Here is a 17,885-nt window from a genome sequence, read left to right as displayed (position 1 = left end):
AAACAGAGTAATTGTTGAAGTATCATAAATGTGCATAACTTACTCTAAAAATTCTTATATGCTTTTTTCAAATAAATTGCTCTGCTTATGAGTTTCTAGAAGTTTCAAGTTGGAATTCAGAAGAATTCCGATTTGAAACATTGTTAATCTTTGATACTTGATTCTGAAAATAGCTATACCTAAAAAGAACGCTTTTGTCATATTTGCTGAGAAGAGGTAGTTCTGGTTTTGTGTTGGTGTAGCACTTGGGTGATAAAATGTAATTAACATTTTAGAGCTTACTTGTGGTATCATACTTTAAAGCACCATGAAGTAGTTTTCTTGTTATTTGAGTTAAAGTGTTTTCAATTTGAAAAAAAAAAAAGAACCTTAAAAGTAGAATTTTCTTCTAGGCTTTAGATCTTCATAGTGTGCAGTTCTGTAACTGTCATGAAGTAGAAGGAATCAAATTAATCATATAGTTCATGTCTACCTCATAGGTACAGGATTTGTGAATATAAAACCTCTTAACAGCTACTAACAAATCTTTTAAATATGCATTGAACACAAAAAAAAAAAAAAGAAGAGGTGCTGCTTCAGGTACTGGTTTTCTGGAAGATGGTGGTAGGATTTGCATACAAGTTCAGTGTTTGGGAGAAAAATCTTCAGGTATTTTCCATAACCATATATAGAATGAATTGCGCTGAAAAAGACATCAAGGAAAAACAAAAATATATTTAGAATTCTTGTTTGCAAAGATAGAACTAGAACTGTGTCAGTAACTAGGATTTCTGCTTACTTCCAAACCCGACAAATATTATACTTCTTTTTGTTCGAAAGAAACAGACAGATCCTTTGAAAACCAAAACTTTTTTTGAACATCAAATATTAGAAAATATTTCAGAAAGCTTGAGAAAGAAAAAAAAAGGTTTAGTGATTGCATGGATGATGGTACATCAAATTTGAAAACAGGAGGGCAGTAACAGCATGTTGTTTGGGAAAGTAAGAAAGCTCATAGAATTGCAAAGCCTAATGTCAATGGAGACATTTAGCTGGTCTGACATCCTTCTAAGTTGTCTCAATTCTAAGCTCAGTAGTTGAATGGTGACTGTGCTACTGTACAGCCTTCAGAAGAAGCCTGAGAACATGCACAGCTTTTCCCAGTAGTCACTGAAACTCCAAGACAAAGAAGGGTGACACTTCTAGTTTGAGTTTGTCTGTCATCAAGGACCAACCATATTTCTTGTTACGCATTTTTTCTGCTAGATTTCATTATTTAAAATCTGATATATTTCCCCTGTTGGGAGGTGCTTACATATCTACTAAAGTCAAGTCTCTTCTCAATTTCACTTTATTGAACTAAAGTTATGCGTTTCTGATCTCTTTTTCTGGGTCTCACTATTCAAGCCTGGAATAATTTTATAGCTCTTTGCATATTCTGTGGTTTGTCTGTGGCTTTAAAAATACAGAAAAGGTAACTGTGTATTATTGATGTTATCCATGATCTATTCAGGAGGACCTGTTTTTGCCACCACCACCTCCTAAAAGCTCATAGAAAACATTTAGTTTTAGGGTCCCATCTTATTTCTTCAGAGCCGTGAACTTTCGGAAAGCAAAACTTTTCATACACAGTATTTGCAATTTTTTTGTGTAGAATACTTCCTATTTCCAATAGATCTATAATATGTATGCTGACTTGACTGCTTCTTGCTTTTCTATTAAAGTCAGGTTTGTAAGGTAAAATGCTAAACTGCCATGTAACGGTCGTGGAATAATTTGAGTTGGAAGGGACTGTGCTGGTCTTAAAGACGAATGTGCTTTATTTTCCCAGCTGTTTTATTTTTTTACTATATTAACAATATTGCTGACAAGGTTGGCCCTAACTTCATTTAAAACCTTAGCTGCTGTACAGGTAGCCGTAGCACCACAAGGAAGGAAGAGAACAGCTAATTTTTACTATGCACTTTTAGAGAAGGAATTAATTGCTTTTGAAATCTTCAGGTTAAGGGAGATTTCTTAAAATCTGAGGAAGGTACTAGCTTTGAGTTGGTTTTCAGACGGTAAAATCACTAGCTTTGAAGGTTTTCATGTTAGGAAAGGACTGCAAACACCCCTTCTAGTATAATCTGCTGAAGCTTAATGACAAAGACACAATTCATTAAGGAGTCTTGTGACTGTTTAGAATAGCTTTTATGTAGCAAGTGTATTAATCCTGTGAAAGCCAAATGTAATACATACTTCCATTTTTTTACAAGGTAGCTAGTTCCAGCAGTATAATACATATAGCTATCCTCTGTTCACTTGAACACGATTTTGTAAAAACATATTTTTGCTAATTTACCTTATGATGCCCGAATGATGTAAACAAAAACAATTATAGAAAATAGTTGCTTATAGCAGGGTTTAGTCTAAGCAGAACTATAGCAATTTACTAGTGAAGTTGTAAAAAAGCTTGCAAGGATAAATAAGTACTTAGAACATTTATATTTGACGTTGGAAGAAGTAAGTAATATTGAGGCAAGTCATAGATGTTGAGATTGTTTAGATCTCTATTATGAAGTTAAGGTTGATTTAATACTTTGTGTAGTCTATTATAGTTTTACTTCTTTTGGCTTCCAGACATGCGCCTGCCCTGTTCTCTGCTGTCTGCTGTATTCCACTAATCCCTCTCTGGCTTAAACTCCTGCATCATAGAACAGATCTCAGTTCTAAGGCTTAAATCACACAGGCTCCTCCACTCTGTAATTTAAAAACATACGAAAGAAAGAATCAAAATCTTTTCAGCTTTGACTTTTTGGCAGTTCTTGTTATTGTGATGAGTTCCTTTCATTAAGCTGCATAATATTTTTGCTGTCTCAGTACTACAGATTGTTTCTTGGACTTCTGAGTTTTATTAAGCATATCAGCATTTCCACTGGTAGCTCACCTGGCCATGTCTGTACTGCACAGCAGTACAGTACTTTTCTGGTGGTGAGGTAGCCCATGATGTAACCGGTCCTTTAGTCCTTGGTATAGCCAGTGAATTTTGTGACTGTGCATTTGATGTGTTCTGTATGTCAGTGGTAGGACTTTGATCATATTGACCCGGGTTTGGTGCATATTTCTCTTTTCCCCTTTAAAATGCCTCTCAGCATCCTTTGAGTTGTGCTTCTGGCACAGCATTTGTGATTCCAGAAACCTTGCTAAGAATAGCTGGCTAGTAGCAATACTTTATTAAAAGAAATCTGGCATGATATAATACTTATATAACATCATGAACATGACTTACTATCATGGGAAGTTGTAAATTAATGTTAAACCCTTATCAAAACAGCATATGAATTTCCCTTAGCTTCCCATCAGCTTCCTCATGAGAAAAATCAGCTTATTCAGGATGCTTGCTGTTATAATCCTTTTGAAAATTTTCTGGTAATTGGCATAATTAGATGTTTGCATTGAAAGATGCCTTTCAAAATTACCTTTTAAAATTTGGAAATTGCATTCTAGAGTAAGGAATACCTTCTTTCATTTAATTCTGTAAACTACAGAGTCCTTTTCTTTACTCAGTAAATTTAGCAATGGTATTTGGACTTTGCCAAACAGGTATTGTACTACACTGGAAAACTTGCATTCAAATTGCAGCTTAGGAGAAAATGTGAAACTGGGGTAACTAAGAGGATTGCTGCTCTTCTGGGTAGAGAGATTGGTTTTACTTTTCCTGAATTATGAGAGGAAATAGTTTACAGAAGAAAAGAGCTGAATTACTTCCCTTCTGAAACTAAACCTGTATGGTAATAATTTTATTTTATTCCTCTGTGGTTACAGACTTCCCTTTTTTCAGGCTGGCTTCCTGAGTTGTATTTTAACCCTATAGGAAAAAATGCTAATTCAACATTTTGTACGCTTACAGTACATATTCACCAAAGAGCTTGAGAAAAGACTGTGTCTGGGGGAAGAGAAAAAGAACGTAAACGAATCCACCCTAAAATAAACAATAAACATGTATTAGGAAAGCCATCTGTGTCTTCCCTGCATGGATCCCTTTGCATGTTGTGCATTGTAGTTTTTATCCACGAAGTGCTCCCCCAGTGAATTTGGCTAACTGCATTGGCAGACTTCTAGAGGTTCCCACAGCTTTCATCTGATGTGTGTCTCCAACTGCTTGTTTCTTTGATATTGCAGAATCTTTGTGGAAGAAACATCTTATGTTACTCTGATTTTTTTGTTGTTCTTTTAAAATATCTGTTAAGTAACATGCTTTTTGTCCTGTGAGCACTCAACCCATGATACTTAGCCCATAATACTGGATTTCTCAGAAATGGCTATTAATACTAGCTTTGAAGATAGTCCACTTTTAATTCCAACCACAAGAAAAAAAATGTAAATAATATGTAGAATACAATACAGTAGTTCAAAATAGTTCAGTTGGAAGGGACCTACAGATAATCTAGTCCAACTGCAATAGAATAATAATTCTTTTAATTTAAATTTAAGAGATTGTGCATGTTTTTATCTAGGAATACACATAAGGATAACAGCAAGGGCATCGACTATGATTTCGCATCTCTGTTTCTGTGCAGTGTAAACAGGACACAGATCAAATGATATTTTGTATGCAGAAACCTAAGGAGGAGTAGCACAGCTCTGGCTGTGTTGGGGTAGAGTTGAGGGAGCTGACCACCATGACAGTGCTCTGCAGGACATGTGAAAAGAGCCATGGATTTGCTGAACAGCATTCCCAGTGGCTGCAGGTTACTGACTGGGTCATCATCAGTTAATGACGTACTCATTTTCACATCTTAAACATCTCCCTCTCTTTTTGACCAATTTCGGTGAATACTTTTTTAGTATGTCTTAAAATACTTTTAAGCCATTTCTTTAATAATGAAGTGCAAGTGTTGAATGGTTGTGAATTATGAGTATTAGCTTTGCCCTTCACCCTGTTATGTAATCCATTATTTTATTTCCAGTTCATAATTTTTCTCCATTTTTAGCATCCCTTTCAATGAATGTCCTTGGTTCACTCATATATTCTTTTGTGAGAGGACCTTTTAATATTTTTCTCTACATTGTGAATTTTGAACTACAAGGTAGAATTACTGCAGTATTTCTTTGTAACAGCATAGAATTTACTGTTCTTATTAACTTCGTTAAGTATCTTTATAAATGATGATAAAATGCTTTAAGAGCACTTTGAAAGACCATATTGTTATTAGGTTCTTGCTGCTGTACTCTGCTGACACAGATAATACAAAAATATTATCACAATAGTTTTGTGATGTTCCATTACAGCTTTTTGACTGATGCCTTAGTAAATCTTGCTGTATTCTCTGATTTGTCTTAAGCATTTCTATGTGTATGTTTTCCTTTAAATACAGGTATATTTCCTGGATTTTGTTTTCATTAGAAATCTAAAAATCTTGGATATCAAACTAAATTATAGCTGCTACAGTAAATCTGCTATTCACGAAATGTTCTCATCATGAGGGATATTCAGGGCACACAGTAGAGTCAGTAATCAAATCCTCACCAAAACTAACTGGTGAAGCTGTAGATTCTGTAGGTGCTTCAGTTATGTAGAGATTGAATTGATATTATTCAAAGTGTAATATAGAATAAGGGAAAAGTTTCCTTAGCAGATCATACGAAGGTATTTTGTACGCAAGTGCGCAGTCGAGACTATCTGCTGTTAGTGGTTCTATTCTCTATCCATTTTCTGTGAAATAATTACGTAGAGGACAGGTCTCAAACAAGCTAGTTTTAGGAACAGATTCTGTTTAGGTAACTGCTGAAAGCAAGCCAGAATGATGAAAACTCTGAACTGATCAAACATTTTTCAAGTGTGTTCCGTTCCTTTAAAATTCTTTCACTGCTAAGCTTCAGGGCTTAAATCGGGAACATCTAATCAAGTGTTGTTGTTTTTGCTGGATGTGGCTTGGATTAATTTTGTTCCAATCATCAGTAAGAATAATAACCAAAACACCTTATGCAGCCGATTTGTGTGCCCTTTGGTCTATGTGGAAAATCTGGTGGTGTGTCTCATGCACTGGATTGTCTTTCATATGAAGATTCAAATGGCAAGAATAATGAGTTGTAAGTGTTGTACACTTATCTGACTTAATTCTCATGTTATTCTTTGACATAATTATACTTAAAATTAAGTGCTCGGATTGGCATCTAGTCTTCGTCTTGTACTGCTAACATCAATGGCAATTTTAGTATTTGTTTCACTTGGTATGATCACTGAAGACATAGGAAACATTCTTACTGTTTTTACCTTAAAGGACTATACTTAATGATTGTTTTCCAAATAGAAACAGTTTTCATTTGAATAGTTATTTGAACTTAGGCATTCCTTTTTTTTTTCAGATGGGAACATACCATTCCTCTTTCCCACCTATCCTTGAAGGTTCACTGTCACGTATAATCTAGTCTTCAGGATAAGACCAAAGTAAGGAAGATGATGCTTTTTACAAATTGTGTTTCTGAGGATCTTAAAGCCAAAAATGCACTTTGAATTTGTGCTTGTGGTAATTTTTAAAAGTTGTGCAGCCAAGGTGCAAACTTCAACAGATCATTAATTAAATGCAGGGATTGCTGATGTCAAAGTCTCAGGCTAGAAAGGAATGCCTCAAGGCTGAGGCTCTGAAGTACTGAAAATGCCTGTTGTTGCAGTTTTACAGTTATTTACATTATGAATGCTATATTTTGCTACAGTTTGTATGGTCTTTGAAAATTAAAAAGTTCCTGAAACAACAACAAAAAAGAAAATACAGAAAATCAGTATCATAAGACCTTGCTTTAATGGGTACCTAACTTCATATACATGTTGTATTTAACATCCTTTTTTTCCATTCCCAAATTACATTTTTGTTTGCATTTTCTCCCATTCTCACTGATTTATAACAGAGTTCTTTCATTCTTAAAACTGAAAAGCTTCTGCTTTACATAAATGGAAAAAAAATAGGAATAAGATAAATTTTAATTGTCTTGATCAAAATACTCAAATATTGAAACCCAACCTGAGATTCTTGCACTCTATGTAACTGCTGGATATTTCTCCATTGCAGCCTTAAGTCAAAGTTGTATGCACTTTAATTTAATTCTGTTCTGTCAGTGAACAGCAGCTCCTGCTTTGATTTTGGACATGCTTTGCATCAGTTTTGGGGGGTGGGGTTAAAGCTTGAGTTCTGCTTTAACTCAAGCAGTAAGTAGTTCATTTTGCAGTGAGAATTTTACAGTTCTTTTTCTACAATACTCTTTTCTTCCAAAGTAAACTCGTAAATCCTCCCTTTTGACCATTTCGTTCTTATGGGCTGGAATTTATCTGGTAATTTACTTGTACATTTATTAGCATTTGAACTTAACATTCCATATGCTATGCTGTGTTTATATCCAGGATCTTAAAAGGTCTTGAATACAGATGCTGCACAGAGAACCCTCCTGCTGGTGTGTCACTCAAGTCAAAATCCTGTTAGTCTACCACTGTGACAGCCTTTAGGAGAAAGATTTATGAAATGTATGTGAAAGTGGAATATTTCTGAAATAATTCAGGAGTTTTGCAGAGGATGGGATTCGTTAGATGGGATTTCATTGCAGGAAAATAATGAAAAACCCGAAAACAGTTAAACAGCAAGTGCGGTGGTGTTGTATTAACCACTTTCCAGCCTTTTCACATGTGTGTTACACTGTGATATAAAGGTGTAGATTTAGAAGATCAGTCATTATTGCCCAGAATCCCTTCACCCAGCCTTCCTGATGATAGTTGCCTCTGAAGCAATGAAATCTTGTGTCTGGTCTTGCACAGTGCATGCTGCAGCATGCCACAGCAAGACAGATGGCATGTTGGTATCAAACAGCTTTTGAGAGCTAATTTTCAACCAGCCAGCCAGACATTCACAGTCTATCTACCAAATTATAATTAAACCTTCTTCTGGCAGGTGTTCTGAAATCATGATATAGTTTCATGAGTTACAGCAGTAGGTGAAGGTCCCCTAAAATAGCAGGTTGCAGGTGGCCCATTGCCATACATGTAGTCTGGATGCACTAAAGCTGCTTTCTGACTAAGCATGTAGATGGTGGATCTCTTCAGACTTCTGGCAGTACACACTGCTGATTCATCTCTCCATAATACCTATGTCTATGTTCAGCCAAACCCTGCGTAACATGGAGTGCCCTTTGTAGCTGAGGGGTCGGTTTGCTGCCCTGGTAGCCTCAGGGTCATTTGTTGCAGCACTGTCTTCAAATCCTATTATTTCAGGTGCAGAAGAAATGTTTACTGGCTGCGGTTAACACACAAAACGACACTGATTCTTATGCAGATATTCTGGAGCCATTGCTAGTTACACTTTTCTGCATGAGAATGAAGTCTCAGCTCTTTGCTAACTGCCCTGAAAATGGAAAGGAATTGGAAAATCAGCATCAAATTGGATAAATTTTGTCCTGAGATCTGCTGATTTTGCAAAGTTAAAATTACTGTTACACTGCTACTAGTTGCACCTTTTTTCTTGTGAGTTTACAGCCAGAAGAATACCCAGTGGATCTATTTATTATGGACATGTCTTTGGTTTTATCAGCTGTAGCCAGTACCAGCCAACCTGCCTACAGAGAGGAAATGGTTGGTTAAATGTGTTGACAGTATATGGTAATTCAGAGACAAGCAGCCAAGTTCTCTTGTACGCTGCAAAATATTTCCATGAATGACTCAGGCTAGTGGAGTGGTAAAAGCCCTTGGATACACTTCCAGAAATCTGAGCAGCAGTAATGGATGTAATTACACAGGGCAGTGTAGCTGTACCCTTGGGATGATGGGAGGCAGGCATGGCAGTTCAGGTGTGGTGAAATCATGGTGATGCTTTGAATGCCTTTCATGTGTTATGTCAGTGCTCATATTTCACAGAGATTTCACAGGATATTCTGAGTTGGAAGGGACCCACAAGGATCTTTGAGTCCAACTTTTGAGTGAATGGCCCATACAGGGATGGAACACACGACCTTGATGTTACTAGCACCATGCTCCAGCCAACTGAGCTAATTTCACTATATATAGCTTACAACCAGGATCCTCTAATCCACCCATAAACAGAGTTTAAATAGGTTTTCAAGCTCATACTTATGGGTAGGAACTTCTGAAAAATGTAAGGACTGCTATGTAATTGTTAATTTAAAGTTAATATATTAATAAATACTTTATGCTGATTGTCTTTCAATCAGCTTTACAATCTGAATGAATGTTTTGTTGTGCATAGGTTTTACCCTGTGAAGATGTTTACCCAACTTTTGTGGTTAAAGAAAAAAAAATTCTTTCCCATGCACGTGCATCTCAACTATCCTAATAATTTTGTCACTTTTTAGACAACTTAAATTTGTTTCAAGTCAGAAATTATATAGGCAGGCTATCTCTAACTATACAGTACTTTCAATTTTTTTCCCCAGGTTTTCACGTGATTGATGTTATAATTGCAAAAATAAAAAAGTGTATTCAGAGTCTGGTTTTCAAAACTGAACTCCTTGCCAGTTCCTAAAGCAAGAAGTGATTTTTGGAGTAAGTGGCTGTTGTTATGATCAGTCCATACATATCTTTCTTTTTGTTGAATTCCACTGTGCAGTCAGTTCATGAGTCAGGATTTTGTGGTATATAATGTAATTTCATTCAGTTATACTTCAACACGCTAGTTGCCTTTTTTAAAAATCCTCTCCAGAGGTTTCATATATCTGTTCAACAATAAAATCTCAGCCTAAGTAGAAATATCTGTGTGTTGCAGTTTTCGGGTGTTCTATTTCCAGCCAATTTCTTTTCTACAGGTGATGTCTACCTTTTTCTGTTTCTCTTTGTACTGTAGAAATGATTGGTTTTTTCAGCTGGCCCTATGTGGTAACTTGCTGCTGCTCCCCAGGAGGTTGTCACCTTCTTCAATGTCTTGCTGTTACTGTGACTGTATTAAACTCGAAGCAGGCATTCTTGAACTAGCTGTGAAGTTTGCTGTTTCTATTCCAAGCCTGAAAAAGATGCCGTGCCCTCAGAGTCTATCAGTAATCTTACTTGGTGTAATAAAAAAAAATCATTTTCCTACAGACCCTAGCTCATCTTTTCTTCAAGTCATCTCTATGTCTTCTGCTCACTGATGCTCAGGTCGTAATGAACTCCAGTTTTATTTAGTGCAAGTACCCTGTAGATCAGAGCTCCCCTGGTGATAATAATTTCCAATGCATGTTGATAGGCAGTTTTAAGAAGTAGCCCATATTGCTAGATATAGGTATATGGAGAGAGAGCCTGTGCGTCTTCTCATTCTTTGATTACTTGACTCATAAGCAAATTTGAAGAAGAAACAGGTCTATTGATTTCAGTGGTTTCTACAGTGAAATTAAACTTGAACTTGATCCTATTCTGTGCCAAGCTTCCCACTAAGTTAAATATCAGGCTCTTTAATACTGGAGTGAGTTGTTTGCAGTCAAAATTGATAACAGTGAATTCATGTTCATTAAGGGAGAGAGAGATATTTTTAATTAGATAGAAGAGAAACAGGAAATTAACAAAAGCTTGTTGGGTTGGTTATTATGGTACTGAGATACGTTACATCCAAGGGACAGCAAAACAATGCTATCCCAGTTATGCTGATCTGTATTGGAAGCTGGTGTTCAATTAAACGGCCATATATTGCATAGGCGTCTTCTGTTTGGGGGAGCTTTTATTGTGTTTTTCCTCTTTTTTGAACAGAACGCTTCCACTTTTTATATATTGACAGCTGTTTATCTGTGGCTATTTTAAAATTTTTTTTCTCTGGTCTGTTTCTATTTTCTCACTGTACACATAATCGATATATTCTCTTAAAGCAAATGAACAGTTTGCAGGATATCTGTAGCATATCTTGTTAAAAAGGCTTCTATTATAATCCATTTATTGCACACATTTTAATACCAGCAGAGAAAAATAATCCTCTAAGATTTTTCTGTACTTTCGGTTACATTAGTATAATGTCATGGAAGCAAAGTCTATTATCAAAAATCCAGCTAAGTTAAAAGATGTTATAGTAAGTTGAATAATTACTTTTATTCTTACATCTATTGAAATCCATCTTTTGCTTTAGAACACAGTTTGTCATAATCACAAGATCATCTCCAGTAGCCTTCTAGAGAGTGAGCATGTTGTTATTGATTATAATTTTCTCTTTACTGCTTTAAAACTGTTTTTTGAATGGAGAGAATACTTTTTTTTTAATCAAAGTAATGTAGAAAGAAAAGAATCTAGAAATAAAACTAAGAAAGAAATCCACTTATTTAATTTTTCAATTCATCAAACTTTGTTGAAAGTAAATTTTCATATTCTAGGCAGGCTTACTCTTTTGCAATTGCATTCATTTAAAAAATGCAGTGAGCTTTCCCTGGATGAGCTCCCATATGCACAGTGCATTCCTACAAGTATCACATGTAAGAGTTGTTGTAACTGAGTTGGGATGAAGTAATTCTGTACCACTGTCCTTACTTGGTCACAGCTCATGTGGAAAGAGATGCGATTTTATCAAAGTACAAATTACATGGTTGACCACAGTAATTTTAAGTAGGATTAGCACTTTGACATTGGTGTGATTTCTGTCAGGGCTGTATTTATTTCCCTTCTGTTTTTGTATAGATTCCACTTACCATGTTCAAACCCAGTCCTGAATTTCTGCCCTACGGGAAATTAATGGCAGCAGTCCAACATTTACATCATATTGTGTATTAATAAAATATCTGTATGCATGATGAAATAAAATTTTATAAAGCAACTTCTTTTAATTTTAGCTTAAATACAATAAACATACAGACAATTTTACTTTTTTTTTTGTTAGGACATATCACTTGCCATATAGCTACTATGTTTAGTAGAACATACAAATATAGAAAAATTCTACAATTATAGATAATTAGCACAGCCTTTCCAGCAGTATTTTACATTGTTTTATTCATAAAAGTTTCTTGGCTTTTTTCTTTAAAGTGAACTTCTCGGGTTTTCAAATTAATACAGTACTGAATCAATCAACACTCTTGGTAACGTAACAAACAAACATAACATGGTTCAATAGAGAAAAACACCAGAACAAAACCCAGTTTCTTAAGACTGTCTTGAAACTTCTCTGCATACATACACGAAAATGCACACACAGTTTTTACATATTTATCTGCTTGAAATTCATTTTTTCAGTAAAGCTTTTTAGAGCCTGTAGTTACACAAGATGTATGGAAATTCAAAGTTTTATAGTAATAAAGGCTGAATTAATTCTAAGTTACTCTGTTGACAGAAGAGCTCCTTTAAGCCTTGTAGAAAGTTTTAAAAAATAACAAAACCACGTTGTTCTTCAGACAGGGTGTTTTATTACTTATGATGTGCCCAGGCTGAGTAATATCCTGAAGCAGGCACTCTGTATTTTTCTCCCATTCTTAAAAAGATTATTATTTTGTTACAGAAGAAGAGACCTTTTTGTTCCCATGGGCATCAGCAATGATTAAGTCAGTCCACGAGTCCTTTGTTAGAGCTAAGCAGAGGTTATCTTGTTTTGATTAATGAACTCAATACTTGATATGTTAAAGATTATCTGCTTCAGCTGTTTATCAGAGGGATAAGCAAAGCTGTCAATTTCGGCTTTAAGCAACTCACAAATGAATAGTCTGGGTCCTCATTTTCTTGTAGTACTTTTAGCATTAACTTGGTGTGGTAGAACACAAAAACCAGTAACATTTACTGCAGCAGCAGCTAATTTTAGTGAGGACTGTATCTTGCCTTAACTAAAAAAACTACTGTGATTTTGGTCTGAAAGCAGTTCCATTCTGCAAGTTACTCGAAGGACCTGGCCATTCTTTGAAGAGCAGAATGATACTATTTCCTGAAGAACATAAACTGACAACGCAAAGCTGGAGGACTTGTGTATGAGACTGGATAAGGAGTTTTATAGCAGAAACAGATCAGTTCCTGGAGTGAAAAATGGTAGCAGTCTGAAGCATGCACACACAAAAAGATAGTCCAGGAAAAAAACCTAGTTTAATACAGGCAAAGAGACAGAAAAAGGAATAGGTTTTCATGCAGAGTGTAAATCATGGAAGGTGGTGAAGTTGAGAATAAGGATCCTGGATTTTCTGTGATAAAACACAGAAGACTGGAATGAGGAAAGATAAAATATCTGAATATGCCAGCAACCAAGACCTGCAAAAATGTGAATTATGGAAGAATTAAATATTTATAGGTGTAGAAAATGTCAACAGGAATAAGTTACTCTACTTACTTAAATAAGTTATCTATACTTCTTCAGTATTTATAGCCATACTTTAGCCATGAGCTGTGCGCCTTCAGATTTCTGTTTAGCCTGTGTTCCTCTCCTTGGATATCAGCTGCATTTTTGTTGCAGCAGCCTGTTCCATGGACTCTCACATTACACAGAGAATTTACATACAGTTCTTCCAGTTTAATGAAGAATTGAGAAATGCTAGTTTGAAATTCAGTGTTTTGAATCAGGAAGTGTTTTATATATTTTTGTCTTCGATCTTCTTCCAAATCCAGCAATATCAGTGGCTGCTCTTGAATCACCTTGGCTTAGCTTCCATGAAAAGATTTTCTTTTTGACAGCTTACTTTTTCTGTTAGAGTGAAGCTGAGTTGTGGAGATTTCATTATGAAAGATGATAGTTTCATTAAAAGTAATTTCGTTAAAGGCATTCAAACTCCCTGCACTAGCTTTCTGCTGAATTTGATCAATGGGCAGTCAGTTTAGTGAAATCAAGTTCTAATGAGACATTTATTCCTGGTGTCTTCTGGCAGTATGGAGATATGCTTTAGAGCCAGCCTTAGCTGTGTGGTGTCAGCTTGTGGTGTTGAGCCTTGTTCTTAGATATGAGAGGTTGTACTAAGTGGAGCCTGAAGGGTGATTATAGTTAGGCAAGGTAATGCGCAAAGGAGCATGATCAGTGCTCTAGCGTATTGCAAATTCAGTGTCAACCTTTGCCAGATTTTGAGGTCTTTGTGCATGGTGTAGTTGTTAACTGTGATGGAGGTGAATTATTAAGAATGCACAGCAAGCAGTGCGTTGGGGAACAGCTCATCTTCATTCATTTGTTATCTCTCTTTTATCAGTCAATAGGCACTCCTTATGGAGTTATATCTTCCTTTCCTGCCATATTGGTAGCTATAAGGTGTTTAAAACTGTAGTTACCAAATAACGTTGGATTTCCAAAGCACCAGTATTGCTGTGGCATTGCACTGTCCACAGTACTTGCTGTCTGTCTCCTGTGGTATGTGATCACCTGCAGCCAGGCCATAATCTGAGCTGTCTGGGCCAACCGTCCTTTCCTGACCTCAGTGCCTGTTCCAGAGACTGAATGTTTCTGACAGCTACAGCTTTTTACAAATTGGGATGTGCTAGTTGCCTTCTGGTAGTGCATCTTCTGGTGCAGTTTCTTCTGAAAAGGATCCACTTTTTTGCACTAAGACTAAACTAAAGCACAGTAAGTGAGGATGCTTGAGATGTCACTTCAGAAGTCCATTTGTGATCTAAAATAAATGTACAACATAGACACAACCATTACACCCTCAATTTCAGTGGTGAGACACAGGGGAAGCTGGTGCAGGCTGCACTTTCTCTGCCTTGAGTGGGAAGAGCTGTCATGCATGTGGAGTCAGAGAGGCATTGTGACTTCTAGGTAGCAAATGGGTGTTGGTGGGTGTTTGTGTCATGCCTTAGATATCATTCTCTTGCCGAGATAATGCTGGTTGGGACAGTGACAGTTCAGTCCATATAAGCAAAGCATGTGTAAATAATCCTTGTCATATAAAATGAACATGGTATTTTGCATTGTTTTTATTTTGGCATAAGCCTATGTTCTGTTGCAAAGTCAAGGATAGTGCACATGAGCTTTTAGTGCTTTTTATTACGAAACCTCTCAGAATAGTTCTGGGCAGATTGAAGCAGGAAACAGAACTGAAGTCTCACGTAGAATTGAAGCAAACAACTGAAAGGGAGCCCAGAAGCTCACTGCGCTCCACCTGTTGCCTAAACCATCAGAGTCATGTCAGTGGTGTTCTTACCTGGCTTTTCCCCCTTAATCTTTCCTGCAGGTGTTTCAATGACAGAGATTTCTCAGTATCTACAGATACTGTACAGCACTTCTTCATTATCACCGAAGTTACATATGTTCCCCACTATATAACCGAGATACTGCTTGTTGCAAATTAAGCCCATTAGTTTTTTTGCTTCCGAGTCTAGACAGAAACAATTTGTTCTTTCAGAAGCCTCTTCTGTGTTTGAATATTTCTCAATAGGTTCTGTTAGCCCAAAGACTTTATTTAGGGCTGCTGCAATTTATCTTTTGAATTTCAGTAGAATATATTAACAAAAGCCAATTTTCTGTCTTTTAAACTTCCCTCTGATTAATAATAGTTTGCACAAAGTGACTGAGAGTGAAAAACTCATGTAGCATATTTTATGTTTATTATAGGGGACTGAATTTAATCAGTCATTATGAACTTGTTTTTTTCATTTTTAGAGAAAAGAAAGGATATTTGCTACGTCTATGAAATGAGAGTTTATATATATATTAAAAAAATTAGGTAAAGGGTAGATCTAGGGTGTACCTCCATTATGTGTGGAAAAAATCTCTGAAGATATTTTGTGAAGCAATGCAAAAAAATAAACTTCTTTTTCTGAGAATGAGAAAGAGTACATAATATATGACTATGAGTGTTTATACATTTAAGTAATTCTTGAAAAATTGTTCAGAGAACTCATTCTAAACTTATCTAGTAAGAAGACTCACTCACTATTTTGGAATCATTGTGATGATGTTTCATGCTTCCCACACGATCTTAGAAAGCTTGCCTTCTTCCTTCTTAGGAAAAGTTTTATTTTTCAAGAGATATCACTGCTGGGATATTATAAAACTACCATGAATGTTTTGTATTAATGGATAAAACATGCATACTCCCAAATATATGCATTTTCTGAGAGGAATGAAAAATGTTTTGTAGCCTTAGACATTTGGTTTCACAATGCAGTGAGCTCAGATGCAATTTATCTTACAGCAAGAGGATTATGAAGAAAAATGCTGACCCACATGGGTTTTAAGTTATCATTATACATTATTTCTTGTGGCAGTAGGGTCTCAGTGCCCCAGCCAAGGACTCAAACTGCTTTGCACTATAGCTGTTACATGGAGGCAAAGCAGAGGCACACTCTGCCAGATGACGCTTTTATTTGAGGCTGTGACAAGGCCGCAGGTGCCAGAAGCAGGTGTTTGGATGTTTCAGGAAGCAAGTCTGTTTTGGTGGGTGGTTTAACAATCTCCCAACTCTAGTTGCCCTCTATCTAGCCAACACCAGATATAAAGAGCGCAGAAAAACCCCACGTAAAATAATGTATTAGATAGTTTAAATAGAAAGAAAGTAGTTAGAATATAGTGTATTGCTGAGTAAATGAATGAACAGTTTAATGAAACCAAAATAACAAGTTGTCTTGCTTTTGCACAGCATGGTCCAAGAGTTAAAGGCAGAGCCTAATAAATTTTTTATTTGTTTTGTTTTAGAACGCCAAGCGTGTACATCTATGGCTGGCTCCAGCATCCTTCCCTCCAGCGTGGCCGGTATCAGCAAGGAGCTGGTCGAACTGCAGCACCTCATCCAGTTCCCAGAGGAGGTTGCCAGCATTCTGACTGAGCAGGAGCAGGAGCTCTACCGGAAAGTCTTACCCATCGACTACCTCTGCTTTCTAACCAGGGATTTGGGTAATGCTGAATGTCAAAGCAAGCTGCCATCTCTTAAGGCTTCCATATCTGCTACTATTCTTTCTTCTCCCAATGGTGAACATAATGCTGTAGAAGATCTTGTGACAAGGTTTAATGAGGTAAAACAAAACTTTTAAATTGCTTTTCATAAGGGTTATTACCTGATGTGTGGGTTAGTTATTTCCTTTATCTCTCAGAGATGAATTTAGCTGGAATGACAAATTTTTAAAATATAAATCAAGATGACCAGGGATTTAGCTAAATAACTTGGCACTGAATTTAATAGGAGCTATGTGACCAATTTGCTCAGTGAGTTTGGGAAACAGTGGCCTAACTTTTTCTTGCACATTGTAAAGTAAACATGAAGAAAAAATTACAGACTTCTAATTCTTTGTATTTATACTGACAGTACGGAGTACAGTTTCAGTCAGTTTATTATTTTGTTAGGTGCTGGAGTTATATTTATTTGTTTTGGATTTTTGTAGACTAAGCATGATCTTAGGAGTCAGCACAGAAATATTATAAACTAGAATTTTCTATATTTTTGGTAATATAACTATGCTAATCTGCACTATTTGTTTATTTAATCACTGTGTGTGTCTTGAGCATTGTTATACAAAAAAGTGTCACTTGGCATGACATTTTTACAAGCCAAATCTTGAGGTTTTTAATAAGATTTTATTTTGTTTTTAGTAAGGTGATCTTCTGACAAGTTTACTAGAAAATTGATTAAGGATTGAGAAAAGTGTAAAAAAATCCACCCCAAACCCCAACTCAAAATCAAACCACCCTAGTAAAAACTCATGTTTCATCTGCAGAAACATGGAACAGTTGTTTCTTCTTTTTTTTTTTTTGGAGGGGGTGGGGGTGGGGGTGTGAATTAGGTGCAACATTAGCAGTTGTGTATTAAACCCCAGTGCACTTCCTTTTGCTGGGCAAAGAAGAATCAGTGACTGAATATTTAGAATGTTTCAAAGTGTTCCTGATTCTTGCAAGTTGCTGAGATTTAGCAGCTAAAATAGGGTAAATATATTGGCTTCTCTCACCTCATTCCATTATGGGAACATACATAAAAGTTGCAACTACAATATTCAGTCTTTAAACGGCATAATAGTTTAAATTAGCTGTAGTAGCAATACTTAAGAAGCCACTGTGGCTGGGGTGTTGCTGGGGGGGGGTGGAGGT

General features: G+C 36.2%; 1 protein-coding gene across 4 annotated transcripts in view; it reads left to right on the top strand.

Moving 5' to 3' along the window:
• PLCE1 (phospholipase C epsilon 1) overlaps window positions 1–17,885 on the top strand; it is a 149,861-nt gene that overhangs the window by 81,041 nt on the left and 50,935 nt on the right. For all 4 annotated transcript variants that reach the window (XM_017726044.1, XM_008643911.2, XM_017726046.1 and 1 more), the window contains one exon: window positions 16,503–16,819. In XM_017726044.1, coding sequence (XP_017581533.1) covers window positions 16,503–16,819 — 317 coding nt within the window. The remainder of the gene's footprint in view (window positions 1–16,502; window positions 16,820–17,885) is intronic.

The sequence above is a fragment of the Corvus brachyrhynchos genome, unplaced genomic scaffold (assembly GCF_000691975.1).
Source record: "Corvus brachyrhynchos isolate BGI_N302 unplaced genomic scaffold, ASM69197v1 scaffold61, whole genome shotgun sequence".
NCBI lineage: Eukaryota > Metazoa > Chordata > Aves > Passeriformes > Corvidae > Corvus > Corvus brachyrhynchos.
This window is presented reverse-complemented; position numbering and strand designations above follow the sequence as displayed.